The sequence below is a fragment of the Aythya marila genome (genome assembly GCF_965140915.1).
Source record: "Aythya marila genome assembly, chromosome: 3".
Lineage (NCBI taxonomy): Eukaryota > Metazoa > Chordata > Aves > Anseriformes > Anatidae > Aythya > Aythya marila.
Genome location: NC_139044.1, coordinates 84,366,687 through 84,384,673, shown reverse-complemented (window position 1 = coordinate 84,384,673; position 17,987 = coordinate 84,366,687). Strand labels below are relative to the sequence as shown.

At 46.3% G+C, this 17,987-nt stretch overlaps 1 protein-coding gene across 2 annotated transcripts; it reads right to left on the bottom strand.

Moving 5' to 3' along the window:
* Nucleotides 1-1,050: 1,050 nt before the first annotated feature.
* TNFAIP3 (TNF alpha induced protein 3) lies at nt 1,051-15,829 on the bottom strand. 2 transcript variants are annotated; one of them, XM_082757689.1, is made up of 9 exons: nt 15,432-15,829; nt 12,808-13,120; nt 8,961-9,151; nt 8,594-8,741; nt 8,214-8,384; nt 7,304-7,484; nt 5,043-5,965; nt 3,500-3,732; nt 1,051-2,862 (listed from the first exon to the last, which is right to left on the bottom strand). In XM_082757689.1, the coding sequence occupies exons 2-9, from the start codon at nt 13,103-13,105 to the stop codon at nt 2,581-2,583; spliced, it is 2,427 nt and encodes an 808-aa protein (XP_082613815.1). In that variant the 5' UTR covers nt 13,106-13,120; nt 15,432-15,829; the 3' UTR covers nt 1,051-2,580. The 2 variants fall into 2 exon arrangements, with proteins under 2 accessions (XP_082613815.1, XP_082613816.1); XM_082757690.1 differs by lacking the exon at nt 15,432-15,829 and adding an exon at nt 13,895-14,400.
* Nucleotides 15,830-17,987: the final 2,158 nt, after the last annotated feature.

Sequence of the window (17,987 nt, the reverse complement as noted above, 5' to 3'; positions counted from 1 at the left end):
CTACTTCTAGCTTGTCTGGTCTGAAAGGATGGGATGCTCTAGTTCAGAGGGAGGGGGGAAAAACTGCAAAACTGCAGTGTGTATGAAGGTGGACAGGAACCCAGGAACATGGGCTAAAGAGCTGCAGGAATTACAAGCACTGGCTGACCCATCACAAAAGCACTCAGGACTGTAACATCTGTGTGGTTTCAACTGGGAAGGCACTGAAGCTTGTGCAAAGTGTGCTCCTGAACAAACAAAGTGTGACAGGGTTAACCAGGACAGAGAGCAACTGACCAGGAGGAGGGGGGAAGCAGCCAGGGTCACCTCTTAGGAAAGGGGCTCCTGTCCTGACTCCAGGAAGCTTTCAGGCACATCTCATTTTTCTTTCAGGCCACGGGCAACACGTAGAAGTCACGGAGGTGTAACGGCATTGCCTGTCCAGAGAGAGGTCTGAAAAATCCTCATGCCATGCTGAGGGAGAGTTACAACCCAGGAAGCCCCTGGCAGGGTGGCTGGGTTCAGACAAGTCTGTGATAAGAGAACACCACTTTCAAGTACCGTTCAGCCAAGCAGTTAGCACCTTGCTTTTCAGGAGTGATTGAGCAAGCCAGATGCCAAGACCACAAGGCAAAGGGCTTCCCTGCTGCTCATGGTGAGAGGAGGTGCCAGGGCTGGCCTGGGCCTCTGCCCCTGCATGCGTGGGGGTCACTCTTGGCCATCACTACCACCCAAGGTGACACTCGGTCAATGTCAGCTGGGAACCCATGGCATAACTGGTAGATGAATGAAGAAAGGAAGTCAAGTCAGTCTGGCTTAGCATCCCTCACAGCCTGGTTCAGCCCCATCCTTACCCTGCCACACTCCGCTCTGGGGACAGGAGACTGAGCACCCACCCCCAGGAGCCAAGTCCTGACGCACACCGACTGCACGGGTGTCCCACAAGGTACCAAGAGCTCTTCCTGAGAGGACACTGAAGCTAGGAGACAGTACGTGGAGACACACAGCAAGTCATCACCTCAAAGTGCTTGGCTACACGACCTGAACCAGGGTGCATCAGTGACGTGATGAACGGTGGTCCTGGACAGAAATCCTTTGGTCAGTGGGTGGCCCATGCTCGACTGTGCTCCTTCTCATCAATACAAAATACTGAACTCAATCCTTCAATAATTTATTTCTTTATATCAGAGAATGTTTTTCAATCATAGATTTAAGTTTGCAAAGTTCAACACAGGAGTAAATATATGTAAAAAAAATCCTAGATGTGCAAATTTCAAGTTGCATTGTTTGAAATAATATAAATATTTTAATAAAACTTATGTTCACATTAATGTTCACAAAATATATAAAATTTAACAGAAATAAGTCAAGAGTTATTTTAACTTTCTTTTTTAGAAACCTGTTTTTTTTTAATAACTAAAAAAGATTCTAAACTTGAGAAGCAAATTAGAAGAGGTTATCACCTCCAACACAGTAGCAGCAAAACAGATGCTGAAAACTTAAGAAGTATTAAAGGAGAGGAGAGAAGCAGGTATCAGGCACAACAGTATAGGCGAGTTTGCTAAGGCACTGCACAATGAGAAGTGAATGCATGAACTCCAGGAGTGAGATCTTGCTCCTGAAGTACCTTATTGCCAAGCTCCAAGCTGTAAGCATGATAACAGAATCACATTAAGGATCACAGAAGTGAGAGATTGGGAGTGGGGGGTATGAACAGCAGCATACGTATTTCTGACAATTATCATGGAAGAGAAGAAAGTTACTTTGGCTTCAGAACTGAAGCCTAAGATGTAGGGCTTCAAGGGTTTTTCAATATGTTGAAGGCAATGAGAGCAGAATTGCAGGGTTCGGTTTTCCCATCACATACATAGTTATAAAAGGTGCTTCTGTAATCATGTTATCTTTCCAGCTATCTTCAGCTGTGGAAAAGGATCTAAATGGTGGTTAAGTGTATTGAAGGAGCAGACCACTACTGGTCTTGTTCAACAGTGCAGCTTAGTTTGCCAAGGGCTCTGCAAACCCAGAACCACTCACTGTTACTGCCCTAAGCGCCTGCAGGAGCTCTAGCCTTGTTGAGCTCTGCAAGAACACAAGCAAGGAAACCAAAGCAAGTTTCTTCAGAGACCCTCTGCTTCAACTGTAAGATGCATCAGCCTGTCCTGGAAGACCTCACTCAGGAAACTTGCCTCTGACCAATATACATCAACGCGGAGTTCCCACACCTCCAACAGTAGCTGTGGCTCCTTGTCTGGGAGCAGGGGAGGTATTGTGAAAGAGGCAGAAGCAGGAAGCTCTTTGGATTCAAATGCTTCAAACTTCCCACTGGGAAGTCCAAGAATTAAATACAGCACGATAGGAGCTTATTCATGAAAGACAGCTCTGTGCAGAAAGCAACCAGCCCTTCTCAGCAGTCCTTGTATGCAGTGTTTAGAGGAATTAAATACTTATTCCCAAGAATAGGAATAAACAGGAACAAGAGCGGACAGCTTATATTCCCCCCCACAACCTCCCACTCCCGGGACTGGTAAGTGTTTTGGACATAGCACCATTTCAGTTAGGGAAGTAGCTGGCACCTCGTTCTTCACCAACTCTTCCTTCCCGCTAGCCATAGATCTGTTTGAACTGGTAGCACTCGTTGCAGTAACCATTGCACTTGGTATTGCCATAGTGGTCACAAGCAGGGGCTCGGCAGCGCTGCTTCGGGGTCTCGTCTGCAGCGGGCTCCCTGGGACTCCCCAGCTGCGTGATCTGGCTGCGGCGCTGGCACTCCTGGCACAGATCCTCACTCCTGCAGGCCAGGTTATTCCGACACGAAGCCACTGCACACTGTCTCTTCTGGCTAGTCATTGCTGCTCGCTGCAGATCTCTGCGCTGTCCTGTTCTCTAGAAACACATGAAAAACACTGTCAGTTATGCTGGCGACACGCGTGGCATTTCCATTTTCTTTCAGCTGTGCTAATGCGTTGTATATGTAACCCTGCTTCCCTCCTAGGAAGACACACACATCTTCTGAAGGGCGTGATACCAACAGCTGAGTTGGGCTTTACCAAAGATCATCATAAACACTGTCATTTCTTGGAAAAACTGTTTTTTTGTCTTTGGTAAAACTCAATTCTAGAGCCAAAACAAATCAAATGAAAAAGCCTGAAACAAACTTACGTGCTCAACGAAAAAAAGCAACATGAAACAGACTAAGTTTCTTGACATGATTGCATAGCTCTAAAGGTAAGGACAAAAATCTCTCTCCAGCCAGCAAAACAACTGTTGGTCCAATTGCTTCCACTGAAATTGCTGGTGAAATTCCAGTCAGGCAAAGCTGAACACAGCCATGCTTACCCTAAACTGAGAACGACCTCAATGGTGTTGCTAAGTTGTAGGGGGTGAAAATCATGAGATACCTTGCACTTGTCTTCCCACGACACTTAGAAAAATTTAATGTTGCTGCATCCTGTAACATGCTTTGAGTTGTTCTCACAAGAGAAAAATCACGCTAATCAAGATTTTCCAACTTCATACTTACTTCGGGCTGTCTCACAAGCTGTTCCTCTGTCCTTCTGGCTTCCTGAAATCGCTGGCTCTGGGCCTTAATGAAACAGTTCTGGCAGTAGCCTTCCAGCATGGTGCTACCCAGGGTGCCACAGTTGCGCTGCTGGCAGGACATGTTTTTGTGGAAGGCTGCAGCAGAGCTCCCTTGCTGACCAGCTGCTGAGGAATTCCTCTGAGATCTCCTCTGATGGCGTAGCAAAGAACTGTCTGTAATGCAAAGTAAGGACAGGGGGAGTTTGAATAAGCCCAACAGATCGGGTGACCCAAAGTGACTAAGAAAAGCTCTTCATTTTACAAAGAAAAAAAAATCTACTAGCCTCAAGCATGGATTTTGGACAACCCACAGACCCCTCAGTCCTTGCACTTTCCAGGAACTGCTCCAACAGCTGACTTGATAAAAACTTGCCCTCGGCACAGAAACTGGATTCCACTGAAATCAAGGGGAATTTCACCACTGCTTTCAGAGTATTGCCTGTGATATTCCCAACTCTTCCTTCCCTTTCACCCTCCCCTGTTACAATCACATTGGGTAACAGAACAGAGCTAAATGGGTTAACATGCCTTACACTTATTAATCTCACGAGGCAATCTTATATATTCCACAGTCATAAGGAAAACATTTTTCCTTGTGACCAACACTGCAAAGAAGCTTTTGCAAGCTTTTCAAAATTTACACAAGCTCATAATTTAAAAGGATGTGAAAAGGGCAGTATTGGCATGTTTGTCAGCAATGAAAGAGGTGAGCATTATTTCTCTTACATATGTCTTCTGCCCTCTGTACCCAAGGACACTTTGACTGTGTAATCAACCAGAAACATGGAAGTTGAAGATTTCAAGACATGATTTACAGACAGTTACTTTTTTTTTTTTTTATGGGCTTGACATGTGCACAAATGTACTTGATACTACCAAGAAAGACTTCAAGGTACATTATAATAATATACTCCTATGTCACTACAGAATACTTATTCTGTATTACCTTGCACACATGTTGTATTTGCACATTTTTTTTGCGCATTTTTTGTGCATTTTTTGCATATTTGCACAAATTTTGCCTGCTTTATTTATTGAAGTGACTTCAGTAGTTACTCCAGAGTGTTATACCTGTTTTATCTTGAAATTCACACCAAGCTTTTTAAGCTTGCCTTAAAGCTTTGCCTTACAAACACCGCTGGTTTTCAGTAGCATCAATACAATACCATTTCCCCCACCAATTCCTTCAACTTCTCTAGTTATTATGATGTTTAACTGGAGAAAATTCATAGCAAAACATTACTGCAGTTGAAAGGCATTAAATGCGACTCTTCACTGACTACGTTTTGCTTCCACAAAAGACTATGGGAAGCTTTACAACAGATTTCACAGAAGTCCCCCATGTTACTGCATGCCTCTTTCTGGGTTAATAATGGCAAAAAACGCATATTTTCCTCACGCTGCTACTTGTGCTACACACGGTTTCTGCCAACCCCTGCTTTTTTAGGGCACAGTCTGCACCACATCTGACAGAGCTCACTTACCATGGTTTTCCCTGTACTCAAAGAAACACAGCGTGCAGAAGCCCTCATTCTGAGTGGTTCCAAAGAACTTGCAGCCAGGTTTCCTGCAGAGTTTACTTCCCCTCTTCTCCTCCGGACCGTGTGGGGCAGGAGGCAGCGGTGCCGGTGGTGGCTCTTCACAGTTGTTGGGAGCCTGATGGCAAGGATGCTGAAGGAGGCTGGGCGACATCTGGGATGGGTCAGATGTAGATCTCTGGTGGCACATGGACAGAAAACCAGGGCCACCATTCGAGGAGTGCTCTGTAGTCCTTTTGAAACAAGTGCTGCACATGCCATTAAAGGTCCTGTTGGCCTTCTGCAGGCAGCCTTTACACGTGGCATAGTCTACCTGTCTCTGGTCATCCACATTGTTACAAGGAGCACGCTGTCTGGAATTGTAGCAGCGTTCGCAAAGTCCGTTGTGTTGCACGTTCAAGGTGAAGGGACAGTCTGGGGTCCTGCATTTCATGGCAGTGGTTTCGCTGTAGAGGAAGAGGCTGGGAGCAGTTGGAGGCGCAGAGCGAGGCCCTGCTACAGACTCTTTAGACATCCATCCCCCAGGTTCACAGACCTCACCGCGGGAGGAGCCCGATCCAGCTACTTTTAGTTTCTCAGGTGCTGCTTTAGGGGTCTGCTTTCTGCCTTTGGTTCCCTGTGACCTCCGCTCAAAGCACTCGTGGCAGTAGGGCTGAGTGTTCACAGACATATAGAAAGGGCAGTTTGGAGTTTCACATTTCACCTGTAAGAGGGAGAGCTGGGAGAAAGACAGATCCTGTCTGGCCCTGGGGCAGGTCTCTCTTCTAGCAGGCTCAGCGTTCTCCTGCCATTTCTTGTACTCATGCTGCACCAGCTGAAAGTAATCCTCCACAAGGTTTATTTCTTTCGGTAGATTGCCTTCATCCAACCTGACAGACAAAAAAAAAATATCACCGGTTGAAAAGGGCAGATGGCTGGGGGTGGAGACAAATACAGGCCACGTGGGGAGGAAATGTAGATTTAATACACATCCATATTACTCAGCTAGAAGATCCAGGATGTTAACTGTTGCTGTAAATGGAAATAATTTTAAAAGCAGGTGTTCAGTGATGTCAAATGGAGACTTTCACATCTAAAGAAATGGTCTCACAGTGCTAAATGCAGAAGTATTCTTGGAAGGATTTTCAAGGTAAGGGTTTACTGTCTATGAAAGATGTATGCAGGAAGGCTACATAATCTCTCAAATAAAAAGAAAAACCCTTCAAATTCTAAATTCCTCTGAAGACCAATGCCCAACTGAGCTGTGAGTAGTGTTTGACCACCCTCTTCACAGCCCATGCTCAGAACAAACCTTTCCTCCCGTGGAATTGTATCGTGAAATACTGAGTCATTCTGAAATCTGCTCCTTTTTTTGCTCTATGGGCTCTGCAACTACCAGTCAAATTCTTTAAACAAACTAGGTGGCTTCAATTCAGTTGAAGCAATGCTGGAAGCCATCACAGAATCCCTACGTGACCCTGACCGCAGGGAAAACCCCACATCACAGCTTATCATGCAATAGCTCAGAGGATGAGGAGCTAGCACTGCTGGTAATACTCGAGAACCCAGTGTAGCAGTGGCACTCGACAGCACAAAGATGTCACCACGGGCTGTAATGGGAGAAGTGACAGGGGATACGGGGAGTCACGGAGGGATAGGCAGGCATTGCTCTCCAGATTAAAAAAGCTGGTGAGTGCAATCAGCTGCTCCACACGTTGCTGACTGCTAACTGCCAGGGGGACAAGGGCAGGTGCCAGCTCCTCCACTGGCCACAGCTTCCTGCCTGCTGCGACGCTGCAAGAATGCAACCTTTCAAGGCATTTGTACGTTGAACACACTGCCAAGTGCAGACAAAATTACACCACCGCACTTTATGCAATTTATGAAGTGCAGGAGTTCTGCAGAACTTGTTCCTGGTTGTAACTACTTCTCAGCCACTCCCCGAGTAACGTAAATGTCACTGCAACTAGTCTGTTGGCTTTACTCTTCTAACGTATTAGGCTCATGCTGCTAAATCCAAATACATTTTTGCCTTTGGCTTTGAGACTGGTTCAAGCCCATACCACTTAAAACCATGTGAACAGTAACACCAATATTTTATACTGCAGAGGGCAAACGTGCACTATCATGGAAGGAAAGAAATAGTGAAGAGGCACACACACACAGACTGGCGTGGCTTCTACCACCACCTTAACCAACATAACTGAGGAAACAGGAATGACACTCACTTTGCAGCGTTAATTAGGTGAGTTGTGCCATGATCCCAGCCTTGCACTGGAATTTCTATGACTATCAAGTAGTCCTTTAGCAGCTGCTCTTTTTCCCTCTCCTCCGCATCCGTCAGAAAGTGCACGCTCAAATCCTCAAATCTGCCTCGTTCACTGGTGACCAGAGGGACAGCCCGGATCTCTGTGTGGAAACACAAGGGGTTAGCACAGGTATTTTACCTGCCAGGAGTAACCACAAGATACAACACAACGGAGATGTCAGCACTGCTGCTGAATTTTGGACAGACAAGAGACTGGCTGGCAAGACAAACTGGTTTCTAAACAGTGTGATTAAGAGAGGATTCAGATACGTCAGTCCCCAAAATTTAGTCCCATCCTACTGCAATTTTTAATGTCCCCATTGCAATTGCCTTCTCCCTGGGGGCAGTATCATAGAGCTTAGTTTATTACACCTATTTATAAGGTGATGCCTGAACCTAGAGCACTGTTATCCATTTGGATGAGATATATGCTTTGCCATTTTTAATGTATCTCACTGCCCCTGCTAGGCAGCTGCACACTGCTGTGAGACTGTGTTGTTTGAAGCTACTTTTACGGTGGAACATGGAAAGGAGACCAGCACACAGCGAGACAGAGGCACACAGCGAAGCAGAGGCCACCCTTTGATGCCAGCCTGGAAGCAGGTGAGCTGTGTTCCACTTTCAGCTGGCATTTTGAATACAGTTTTTAGTTTCTATTCGTGTTTACAGACACAGCTGTTTCTGCTTACATTTTAAGAACACATTCCGAAGAAATCTTTTACATTAACTTTTAAAATGCAAATATTAGCCAAATTATATTTTAAATGCTGCGTCAGCATAAAAGTACTGAAGAGGCTATGCAATTAGTAGACGAAGTACTTGAAAAATACCTGGGCCACTGTCCTTCAGTGTCACTAGAGGTGTAAAATGCATATTGTCGTAGCCAAGCACAATTGGATATCTGTAGCATTCTTCTGCTGGCCAAAGGAGTGGCAGGTAAACACCGCCAACGTTCAAAGGAGCAAAACTGGAGCCTGACTCTAAGCTTCTCACCACTTTATCTGCACAAGGAAGAAGGAAAAAATCTGTTAAGCACAAGTATGTATGTGCTATAGGTAACAGAAAAACATTCTGGGTGTTTTAGAACAATTGCTGAAACTCCCAGTTCTGAAATACACCTACCTAAAAACAACAATTAGCAAAATCAGATCACTAACACAGCACAGACTGAGGCGACCCTTCATGTGAGATGACTTGCTGGGCAACTCACCTGCGAGGACAATGATTGGTCTTCTGAGGATGTTAGCAAGGATGAAGATGTGGATTTCTTCCAGCGCGTTATAAGGAAGCCTGTTTCGAGCCCCAGATGTTTCTGGAGAGGTCATTTCAATGAGGTATTCCCACTCCTCCTCCCAGTTCTGAGGAAAGAAACATCCGTCAGCAACGGTTTAAAGACATGGAGGTCAGGAACCAACTGCAGCACTCAAAATATGCACGTTTTCCCATTTCCTCCAAAGGAACAGCATTTCCTCTCTCCACAAACAGCGGGATCCGTGGAGCCAAAGACTCAAAGAAAATCAGCAAGGCAACCCTGAGAAGCATTCAGCAAACTGCACAGTTCCCTCAGGCCGCCTTACCCGGGTGTCATAGCGGAGTCCTGTCTCTACAAACTCCTGGGACTTTATAGCCTCCCGCTGCCAGCGCAGCTTGAAGTTCCGCGTATCAATCTCCCGGAGGGCGCTAAACAGCGTTTTTCTTAAGACGAGGTCAATATCTTCAATACCCCACATGTACTGAGATGCAGCATGCATGAGGCAATTTCCATCACCTGAAAGAAAAAGGAAAGAGTACGTTGATTTTACATGGCTGCTTAAATAAAACCCCACCAACAAGAAGGATGTGGAATTAATTACGCAGCACATCCACATATTTCACGTGCACTTTTCACTAAGCCTCTGCCAGAGGGCTTTTCACAGGAAGACGGCAGCTGTGAGTGCTCTGCCCAAGGGAAGAAAACAAGTTGTCCCCTCTCTGCTTCTTGTCCCTGCACTGGCTGGTGAACTGTACTCAGCAGCAGTGGGAAACCTGCCCCCTATCTATCTTACTTACCTGCTCCTTATTTATCTTACTAACTTGGACTGATCTCCTGAACTGAATTCTGGGGTTGCCTGCAGATGTCAAGCAGTTGCAATGGCTTTTAAACACAACCAAGTCATCATAAAAGTTCAAAAGAATGTGTAAGTCTCCCTCACCAGTGTTTAAACAAATGCACACCTGATGGCACAGGGTTGAGAAAATGAAAAACAAAAATAATATCCTATAGTAACACCTCCCCTGACGAGCACTGCATAGGAAAGCTTGGCATTTGTCTTTGCATGGAGGAATTATAATGAATTACAATGACCTATTCTTCCCTTTCTGTACCTATTTCATTTATGTAAAGCAACTGTAGGAACACCTCTTGCCTTCCTCTCAGAGCTGATAGCTGTCTGTATGCTGTGCTGTTGTAAATTCCATGTAGAGATTTGCTTTTCTAAAGCACAAAATTAAAATTAGCTAAATGAAAAGCATAATGATTTGCTTCTCATTTCGACTACTCCTTCCATTGAAGGAATCCTCTTTATATGTAGGAAGAAAAGCAGAGTTCTGCAGTTTCACAGGGAAGAAACTGAGAATCTGAATAGGTAATAAACTTAATTGAAAGGTGTGACAAAGTATGCCTATGGCTCCCTTTCAAATTCTACCTCTATCCACCCTCTTCAAAAGCCTTTATGAAAGGGAAATAGCAAGAACCATTACTGTCCTGTTCTCAGATTCAAAACTAGGCCTGACGTTTAATACAGTGGTAAACAGATTCACTGAAAATTAAGAAACCATATTAATTTCCTTGGAAGAGAGGACATCAACCATGATAAACCTGCTAGATTTTTCTTGGGATGGGGAGAGAAGATAAAAAAAGAAAAAAAAAAAGGAAAGACTCCACTGCCCAGACTTAAAACCATGTATTAGGCTACATGCATTATGAGCTCAAGTAAATTGTTTGTGAACACTTCGCTATTTTTTCTGTGAAACTGCAGAGAAAAACCTACAACAGACACCAGATCCTGAATAAGTATCATTTGCAAACATGCTTAACATTTTATAAATTGTTATGGTCTCACTGCATATCAGGTTCCTACCACTGACTTCTGGTTTCTGAATGGAGTCTTGCAAAGCAGACTGTGTCTGCAGACTGTGTACTCGAGCTCAAAAAACATCAGGGAAGAGCATATAATATTGAAAACCTGACTGGGTTTCCTTCTGAACAAGAGAGATGACATATTAATCCCGTTAAAATTTTCCCTTTGCAAAATCTAGAGCAAAGATAAGATTTTTTTTTTTTTTTCTTCTTCTCTCAGAGCTGACTTTCAGTTCTTTATTGAGAAGCAGCGCCCAAAATTCCTTACGCAGCACTTGGAATTCCCCGGCGCCGTTTGACTAGCAGTTGAGCAACACTTGTACTTTTTGTTCTGCTGCGCGCACGGCTGCACAGCGAAGCCTCCCTCGGACTTTCCCGGGGGGTGTGGTTGGGCGAGCTGGAATGAATGCCTATTCATTATACAAGTGAAATCGCTACAGCCAATAGATGATGGGATTTTAAATTAATTTTTTTTCGAAAGTTTCAATTTTTATACCTCCTACCGCCCGCTTTCTATCCACCATTCACATGCCTGCAAGTAAGCGTGCAGTGATTCTTCTTGTGAGAAGAGAAATGACACCACCAACTCGTGTACATATTAGGTAAAACACACATTAAAAGGTCCCATAAGGATCTCTTTAATTTGAACAATATGAACAACTAAAGCCTTCATTAAAAGACATGGATTTTTCTGAAGAAAGCCCATCTCTGAAGGAACTAATACTCCTCCCACATCTGTGGGTTAAGCAGTCAAATGCTTTTAAAATTTTCTTCATGCCATGTGGGAGGAAAAAAAAAAAACACCATAGTTTTTCCACTCGTTTGAATAACATAATTTTCTGGGCTCGTACAGGGCTTCTCCAGGCTTCTCTCAGCCATCCTCTCCTTCAGCCCAGTCTGCCTTCTCCCTCCTGCAGAGCTGCAGCAACTTTGCATAAACCACAGGTTCCCAAAGCCACTCCTCCTGCGCAAGCACTTGATGACCTTACAGCACCAGACGGAAGCCAAGTGCAATGCACTGGCTGCACGGGGAGTGGGGGAACACCAACTAACCCCTTTTGCTCTGCCATCCCTAATATTTCAGCATCCTGTATACTGGTGCACCTACTCGCGGATAGGACCCAGGTCCATAAATTGTTCCCAGTTATAACACTGGTCTAGAGTCACAACACAAGGCACCTGTTCACTGAACATTGTGTTTGCAGCAGTAAGGGAAGCTTTGACCCCTGCAGAATTATTAATATCAGATGCAGGACTCCAAAGCCTATGCCGTGGGCATAAATTACACAAATTACACATAAATTACACTGTCCATTTTCATAGTAGGTCTGTTAGAGTGCATCTCTTGCAGTGAAGTTTTGAAGACACACCACTTGGAGTGATGTCACCCTCCTGGTACCTGCAAAGCACTGCCTGCAACTCTCGTCCTCTGGAAGTCCAAGGTTACCCAGTCTTCACGGACAGACTAATTACAACCACAGGAATTTCATGCAAAAGCAGAAGCTGCCCACAAAAGCCCACCAAAAGGTCAGTGTTTCAATTACAGTGACAGAAGGGTACATTTGGATCAGGCTCTTTAAGGTCACAGCAGTTGCATCTGCATGGTGGTTGTTTTCATGGGTTTTGTAAAATACAATTGTGTGCAAACAGGAAAGAAAAGACTGTGGTCTAGGAACACACGGACAATGTATATATAAACAGAGAGGAAAATAAGCTTCCTAAGAGCATAATGTACTGACTTGAACTAGGCTGAGGGTCCACCACACCCAGTGTCATCTGCTCCTTGAGCAAGGAATATATATTTCCCATAATCTTGGTGTCCTCAGCGTCCCAGTCTACCTTCCCATTTGAGGCATTGCTATGCTGTAGGGAATCCTGAGTCCAAGCTTGGAGTTGCATGACCATAAGTCATAGCCATTACCAAATCTTTCCTGCACCGAACGTGAAATGCCCAGCAGTTCTCACAGTCATGTGCAAAGTTTTCCTGCTTGACAACATGGGCTCTTGCACCCCGCTAAGAAATCACTGCACTCGCGCTACTTCATTTACAGCGCCTGACACAATACACATAAAGTAATGCTAACGTGAAGTTCTCTGACCAGCAGTGACCCTTAAAATAAAAGGGCATCGCACATTTCCTTGCCCTGAGGGAAGGCAAGAGCTCACAGAGCCCACCGGGCAGCCAAGCCCACCACCAGCAAGGTCAGCATGTTCTCATGGGCACCGATATTACAGCTGGGTCATCACCAGACCTTGCCTTCCAGTCACAACTGGCATTTCAACACAAAGACCTGCTCACAACTTACCATTAGTCTTCAAAGGCACAAGTCTCCTGACTTCCATGCACCAGTTCAGCTTCCTCTGGCGCTCCAGTGAAGTCTGGGTGGCCTGGTCAGTCAGCGCCTTCTGAAGCATTTCCCGAAACTGAGGGCAAAACTGGCACATTCTGAACATTTCTATGGTGTATCTGTGCATAGTCCTGAAGTGGTGAATTATTCCATTGGGGGGTTTGACCAGATCTTCAGGTGTTCTCTCTCTGATCTTCACAGCTTTCAGCATATTGCTCTGATACAAAGCCTGAGGAAGGACATGTTGGCCAGCCATGTTCCCACACGAAATCTGAAACAAAAAAGAAAAGGATTTTCTTATTGACATGTTAGCATCCTTGCACTGCAGTGCTATCACTTCTGCAGAGACTGAGAATGAACTTCCAGGTGCGGGATTCTGGTTGCTGCTTTGCCCAAAAAGTACACAGAATGGACGCAGTCCACTGAGGCTTACAGAGCTGATCATTTTCAAAGCTCACATCCATCATTCTGTCCACATTACTCAGATATAGCCACTGAACAGCTTATTTCACTCATTTACTGTGATCATTTACTGAAATATCGAGGAGAATTTATTCACAATGAAGGAAATTACATCACTGTTCCAAAAAAAAAAAAAAAAAGGCATTTAAATGAAAGCAAGGATAAAAAAAAGGCAAGATCAAGGGAAGGGAAAATTATCTTGGAAACTTGACTAATTGATAACTGCACAGTAATGCCATATGAACCCATTGAACTTTCAGCACGTTCCAAGCTCTTGTTTTGATGACATGCCAAAAAAAGCAGGTAATGACCATTTCAGCTTTCTGCAGCCCATGCATTCTGAGAAGTGATGCCTGGGATAGTACAAAGAACCGGAATAATTAATTACACATGTGCTAGTATCCTTCCCATACTTACAGAGGCTGAAGATGGTAAATAAGGTATTAGGAGCAGGGCAAGTACTCAAGGACAGACTTATGTTACTCTTCTTGAGGCTCCTTATGTTTTGTGAGCAGTGCAGCTGCTGCACAGAGGTGCTAGTGCAGCGTGTGGGGGTGCAAAGAGCAGTGCCAGTATTACTCACCGGTAAGTCAACAGAGCTGAAAAAGCATTTCCACTTGGCTCAAAAACCCCAGCATTTTTCCACAGTGGGACAAGTAATGTTTACTGCCCTGCATCCCTTTCTTCAGTATCTCCGGCCTCATGGGTTACAGCAGGAAGAACAAAAAAAAACAACCCATAACCTCAAACTATCTACAGCCCGAAATACTTATTCAGAGCACCCTAACGTTGTGGCTAGCTACAGCCAAACACGGGGACCACATTCACACATCTCCCCAGGCTCCCATGCCCTACAGCAGCTAACGCTATGAACAGTTATTTTTACAGGGAGAGACTCTCCACGCTGTCCAGGCGGATTACTTCTCTGTCTACAAACAAAGCAAAGTTTCTAGTAAGCGACAGCATCCAGCTCCAGCTCCAGCCATCCTTCCGGAGGCTGGGACGGGCTCTCAGGGCGAGGGACCTCCAGCTCCCGCTGCCAAGAGCCGCCTGCCTCCTGCAGCCTGGCCAAGAGCCAGCTGGCCGCCGCCGCCAGTGGACACCCTGTCAAACCCGAAATAGAGGCAGGTGATGGACGAGACACGGCGACGGCAGCACAGCCCTCTCTGCCCAAGCAGGGCAGCGTCATTCACGCCGTATTATTTCCTCTGCTCGTGGCAGCGCACCAGGAACAGTGCTCAGAGCTGTCATCCCACAACACGTGGGGACGCTTTCCTTTCCCTGATAAAAATGGTACATTATAAACGTTTTCCCTAAGAATAAACGAGCTGAAAATAGAAACAACATGTTTTCTCAGACCCCCAAGTTTCATACATACCGCTCACATAATCCTTCAGTTAAATGTACGGATGATTTAAGAAATATATAAGCAACCACGTATTAATTTTCTTCATAAACACCGCTCTGCTTTGCTCAGAGGCGAGCAGGACATCAAATCCCTTCGTTACGTAAGTAGAGTCATTGAGTCAATAGGCTGATTTTTTTTTTTTTAAAGCCAAATAAAGACTTAGCAGATGAATAAGCACTACTGACATGGCCCCCTGAATGGTTATTTCCAGCTTTAAGCAACAAAAAGTACGGCGCTTAGAGGAGCGTTCACCGGAACCGTGTGGCTCGGTGCCCTGCGCTGCAGCTCCGCTTTCCCCCCCAACCTCCGCGCACGGAAAATATTGCCTGTGCCATCTACAGCCACCAAACAGCAACCCAGGCAAGAGCCGAGAGACCCTGGTTTGAGAAAGCGGTGCTGAAACAAAAGCCACCAGCACCCCATACCCCGGCCATACAGAGCGCGGCCAATGCAGCCACAGCGGTGCCGCTCTGACCTTCCCAAACACGCAGGAAAACAAAACGCTGCAGGCTGCTCTGACGTCCCTGTTTATCCCCCTAGGGCTGCCTGGGGTCAGCCTATTTCGGTCCCCTGAACCCGAAATGCCCGCGCCGTGCCAATCAACAGAGGGCACAATTTCCTCGCCCGGCACCGGGCTGCCGCCAGCAGCCCCCGGAGAGCCGGGGCGAAGCCGCGGCCGCCTCCCCCCCGGCCCCGGCGGGGCAGCGCTCACCTGGGTGCCGCCGGGCTGCTGCGGGAGGTGCTGCCCCTGCGTGCTGCTCAGCAGCCGGGCCGCGGCGGGGGAAGGCAGCCGAGCCCCGCAGCCATCCACGCCCGCAGAGCCCGCGGGGCCGTGCCGGCAGCGGGACCGGGCTGCCCGGGCTGCCCGGGGTGCCCTGGCCGCTCCGCCGCCGCCTCCGCCGCCCCCTCCCCGCTGGAGCTGCAGCTGCCGCCGCCGCTGCTTCTGCCGCGGAATGAAGGGCTGAGCCCAGCCTCTTGGTGTTTTTTTTTTTTCCCCTTTCTGTTTCAGCGACCGGGCGAAATTAAAAAAAAAAAAAAAAAGCACAACACAACACACACCAAGAAGAAAAAAAAAAAAAAACCCAGCGGGGATTTCCACCGTCAGCGCTTGGGACTTTCCGACATGTGACAACCGCAGCGCCGCCAGCCGCCCGCACCCAGCACCCAGCAGCCGCCGCCAGGGGCCGCCGCAGCGCCCCGGCGCTCCGCAGCCCGGCCCCGGCCCCATGCCCCCTGCCCGGCCCGGCCGCAGCCTGCCCCCGGTTGTGTCTCCCCCTCTCGGCCGGGCGGGCTCAGGCTCACCCTATGGGGCATGGGGAAGGCTCCGTGCCCCCCTGCCTGATGGTGGTGGCCCTACCCGGCTGCCCCATGCGGTGCTGTTCCTCCAAGCCCTCACACAAACTCAAGCCCCTCTGAGGCTACCTGTGCTCCGCCATTTTGGCTCTGTGTGTGTCAGTAGCCACTGCTGACTTCATTTTGGTTAATTAGGGGTTATCCGCTTGATACATAATCACTTAGATCCCCGTACTGGTATTTTAGGAGGTGTTAACGGGCTGTAATCCAGCCCTGCACAAGGCAAGGCCAGTGCAGGTGTGGGTCAGGACCTCAGACTAAGGCTGGTGGTAGTGTCAGGGCAGGTTGGTAAGCTCCTGTCCACGCCTGTAAGTTTGTAGCAATCCTTGAATTTAATGCTTGCAATCCATTAATTCACACCTTCAAACAGTATCCCGAAGTCTGTGCAATGGGAAAACTAAATAAAATACAATACTTTGGGCCTGTAGGTACAACGTATGGATGTGATCTGTGGTGGAAATTGGCAGTGCCTTGCCCACAAGGCTTGAAACCTGAAGGCAGGCAGAAATAAAATACAATACAATGAAGTTTGTTGTGGTCTTACAAGACTCTACCCCTACTGATGCTGAACTCCTGCCAGTTGCTGAGCGTCCACCCTTCCCACTGACTTCAGAAGCTGGGGTTGCCCCACACCTTGAAATCGGGGCTTAAGTCCTGACTCCTGTCATAGAAAGGTGGATTTTGGAAGAGTTCCCTTGTCTCACCTCCGTTAGCACCAGCTGGCTCAGCTCATGCTCTTGTGCCACATGCTGTAGTTCTGTGACAGCATACTTTTCCTGGTGTTGAAAGACTTTGTGTAGCCTGCTGTCCTTTGTCTTTGTTAGAAAAGAAGGCAGTAATATAGCTGGAAAAATAATAATACTTTCCATTTTTATTTTTTTACCCCATTCTCTAGAGAGATTTATTACAAAAGATTTTTTTTTTTGCCTAGCCTCTCAGTTGCCTTGGAAGGTAGTAGTTAGGTAGGTAAGGCTCTGCACTTAAGGATTGATGGTCTGAGGGTTGACTGAGATCCAGGGAGGCTGGATGCCTGAGGGGAGAGGGCCTGAGTGATTACTTGCATAACTAGGGCAGCAGCTGGGGTGTGGTTTACCCCGAGTATGCTTCCTTCAGCAGTGAAGTCAGTTTAAAACAGAACTTGCTCTTCTCTGCTCCTGGACATTTTTCCCTATCCCCCTGGGTGTGCCAAGGCACTGGGTTATTTAAGTGATCTGATTAGAAAACAGCTATACATGTGTATATAAGTGCAGGTGTGTATATTTTTACCCAAACCATTTTTCTCTGTGACTCTCAGCTAGCTACACAGAGAACATCTGAAGTGATGGTGATTTCCACTGTGGAGTGGGAATGAGGAGTTAAGGTAGGAAGCAGGGAAAAAGGAGCTGACTTATACCCTGCTTTGTATGTAAAACTACAGCAAATTGATAGAGGAGTGGTTCTAGCTCCTTTTGTTTGTGTTGTTTTTTGTTTGTTTGTTGATCCTGGAAAGGAAAATAAGGGTGAGTAAAGAGACTAACACGTATTCTGCAGGTATTAGCTGAGAGCCTGCGAGGGAAATAGCGAGTCTGAGGAACAACTGAAATGGCAACAGCTTATTTTTGTTACTCTAAGCACATCTGAATATTCATAATTACTATTTACTCCTTAATAAACTAAACGCTGATTGCACGTGGCTAAGGCTGATGTTTATCATACAGGTCTGAGCAGGATGGCAGGAATTCATTTGATCTGAGTTTGCACAGCACAAAATGAAGTTCAGTCTTGTTAACCGGATCTCCTAGGCAATACAGCAATACGCTTAAAAACATCAACAACATCAATAATTATCAAATACATGAATATACATTCCTCTTTTCAGATATACTGCTTGTAATTATACACCATAGTTTATCCCACTGTTTCTGTCAAATATAAA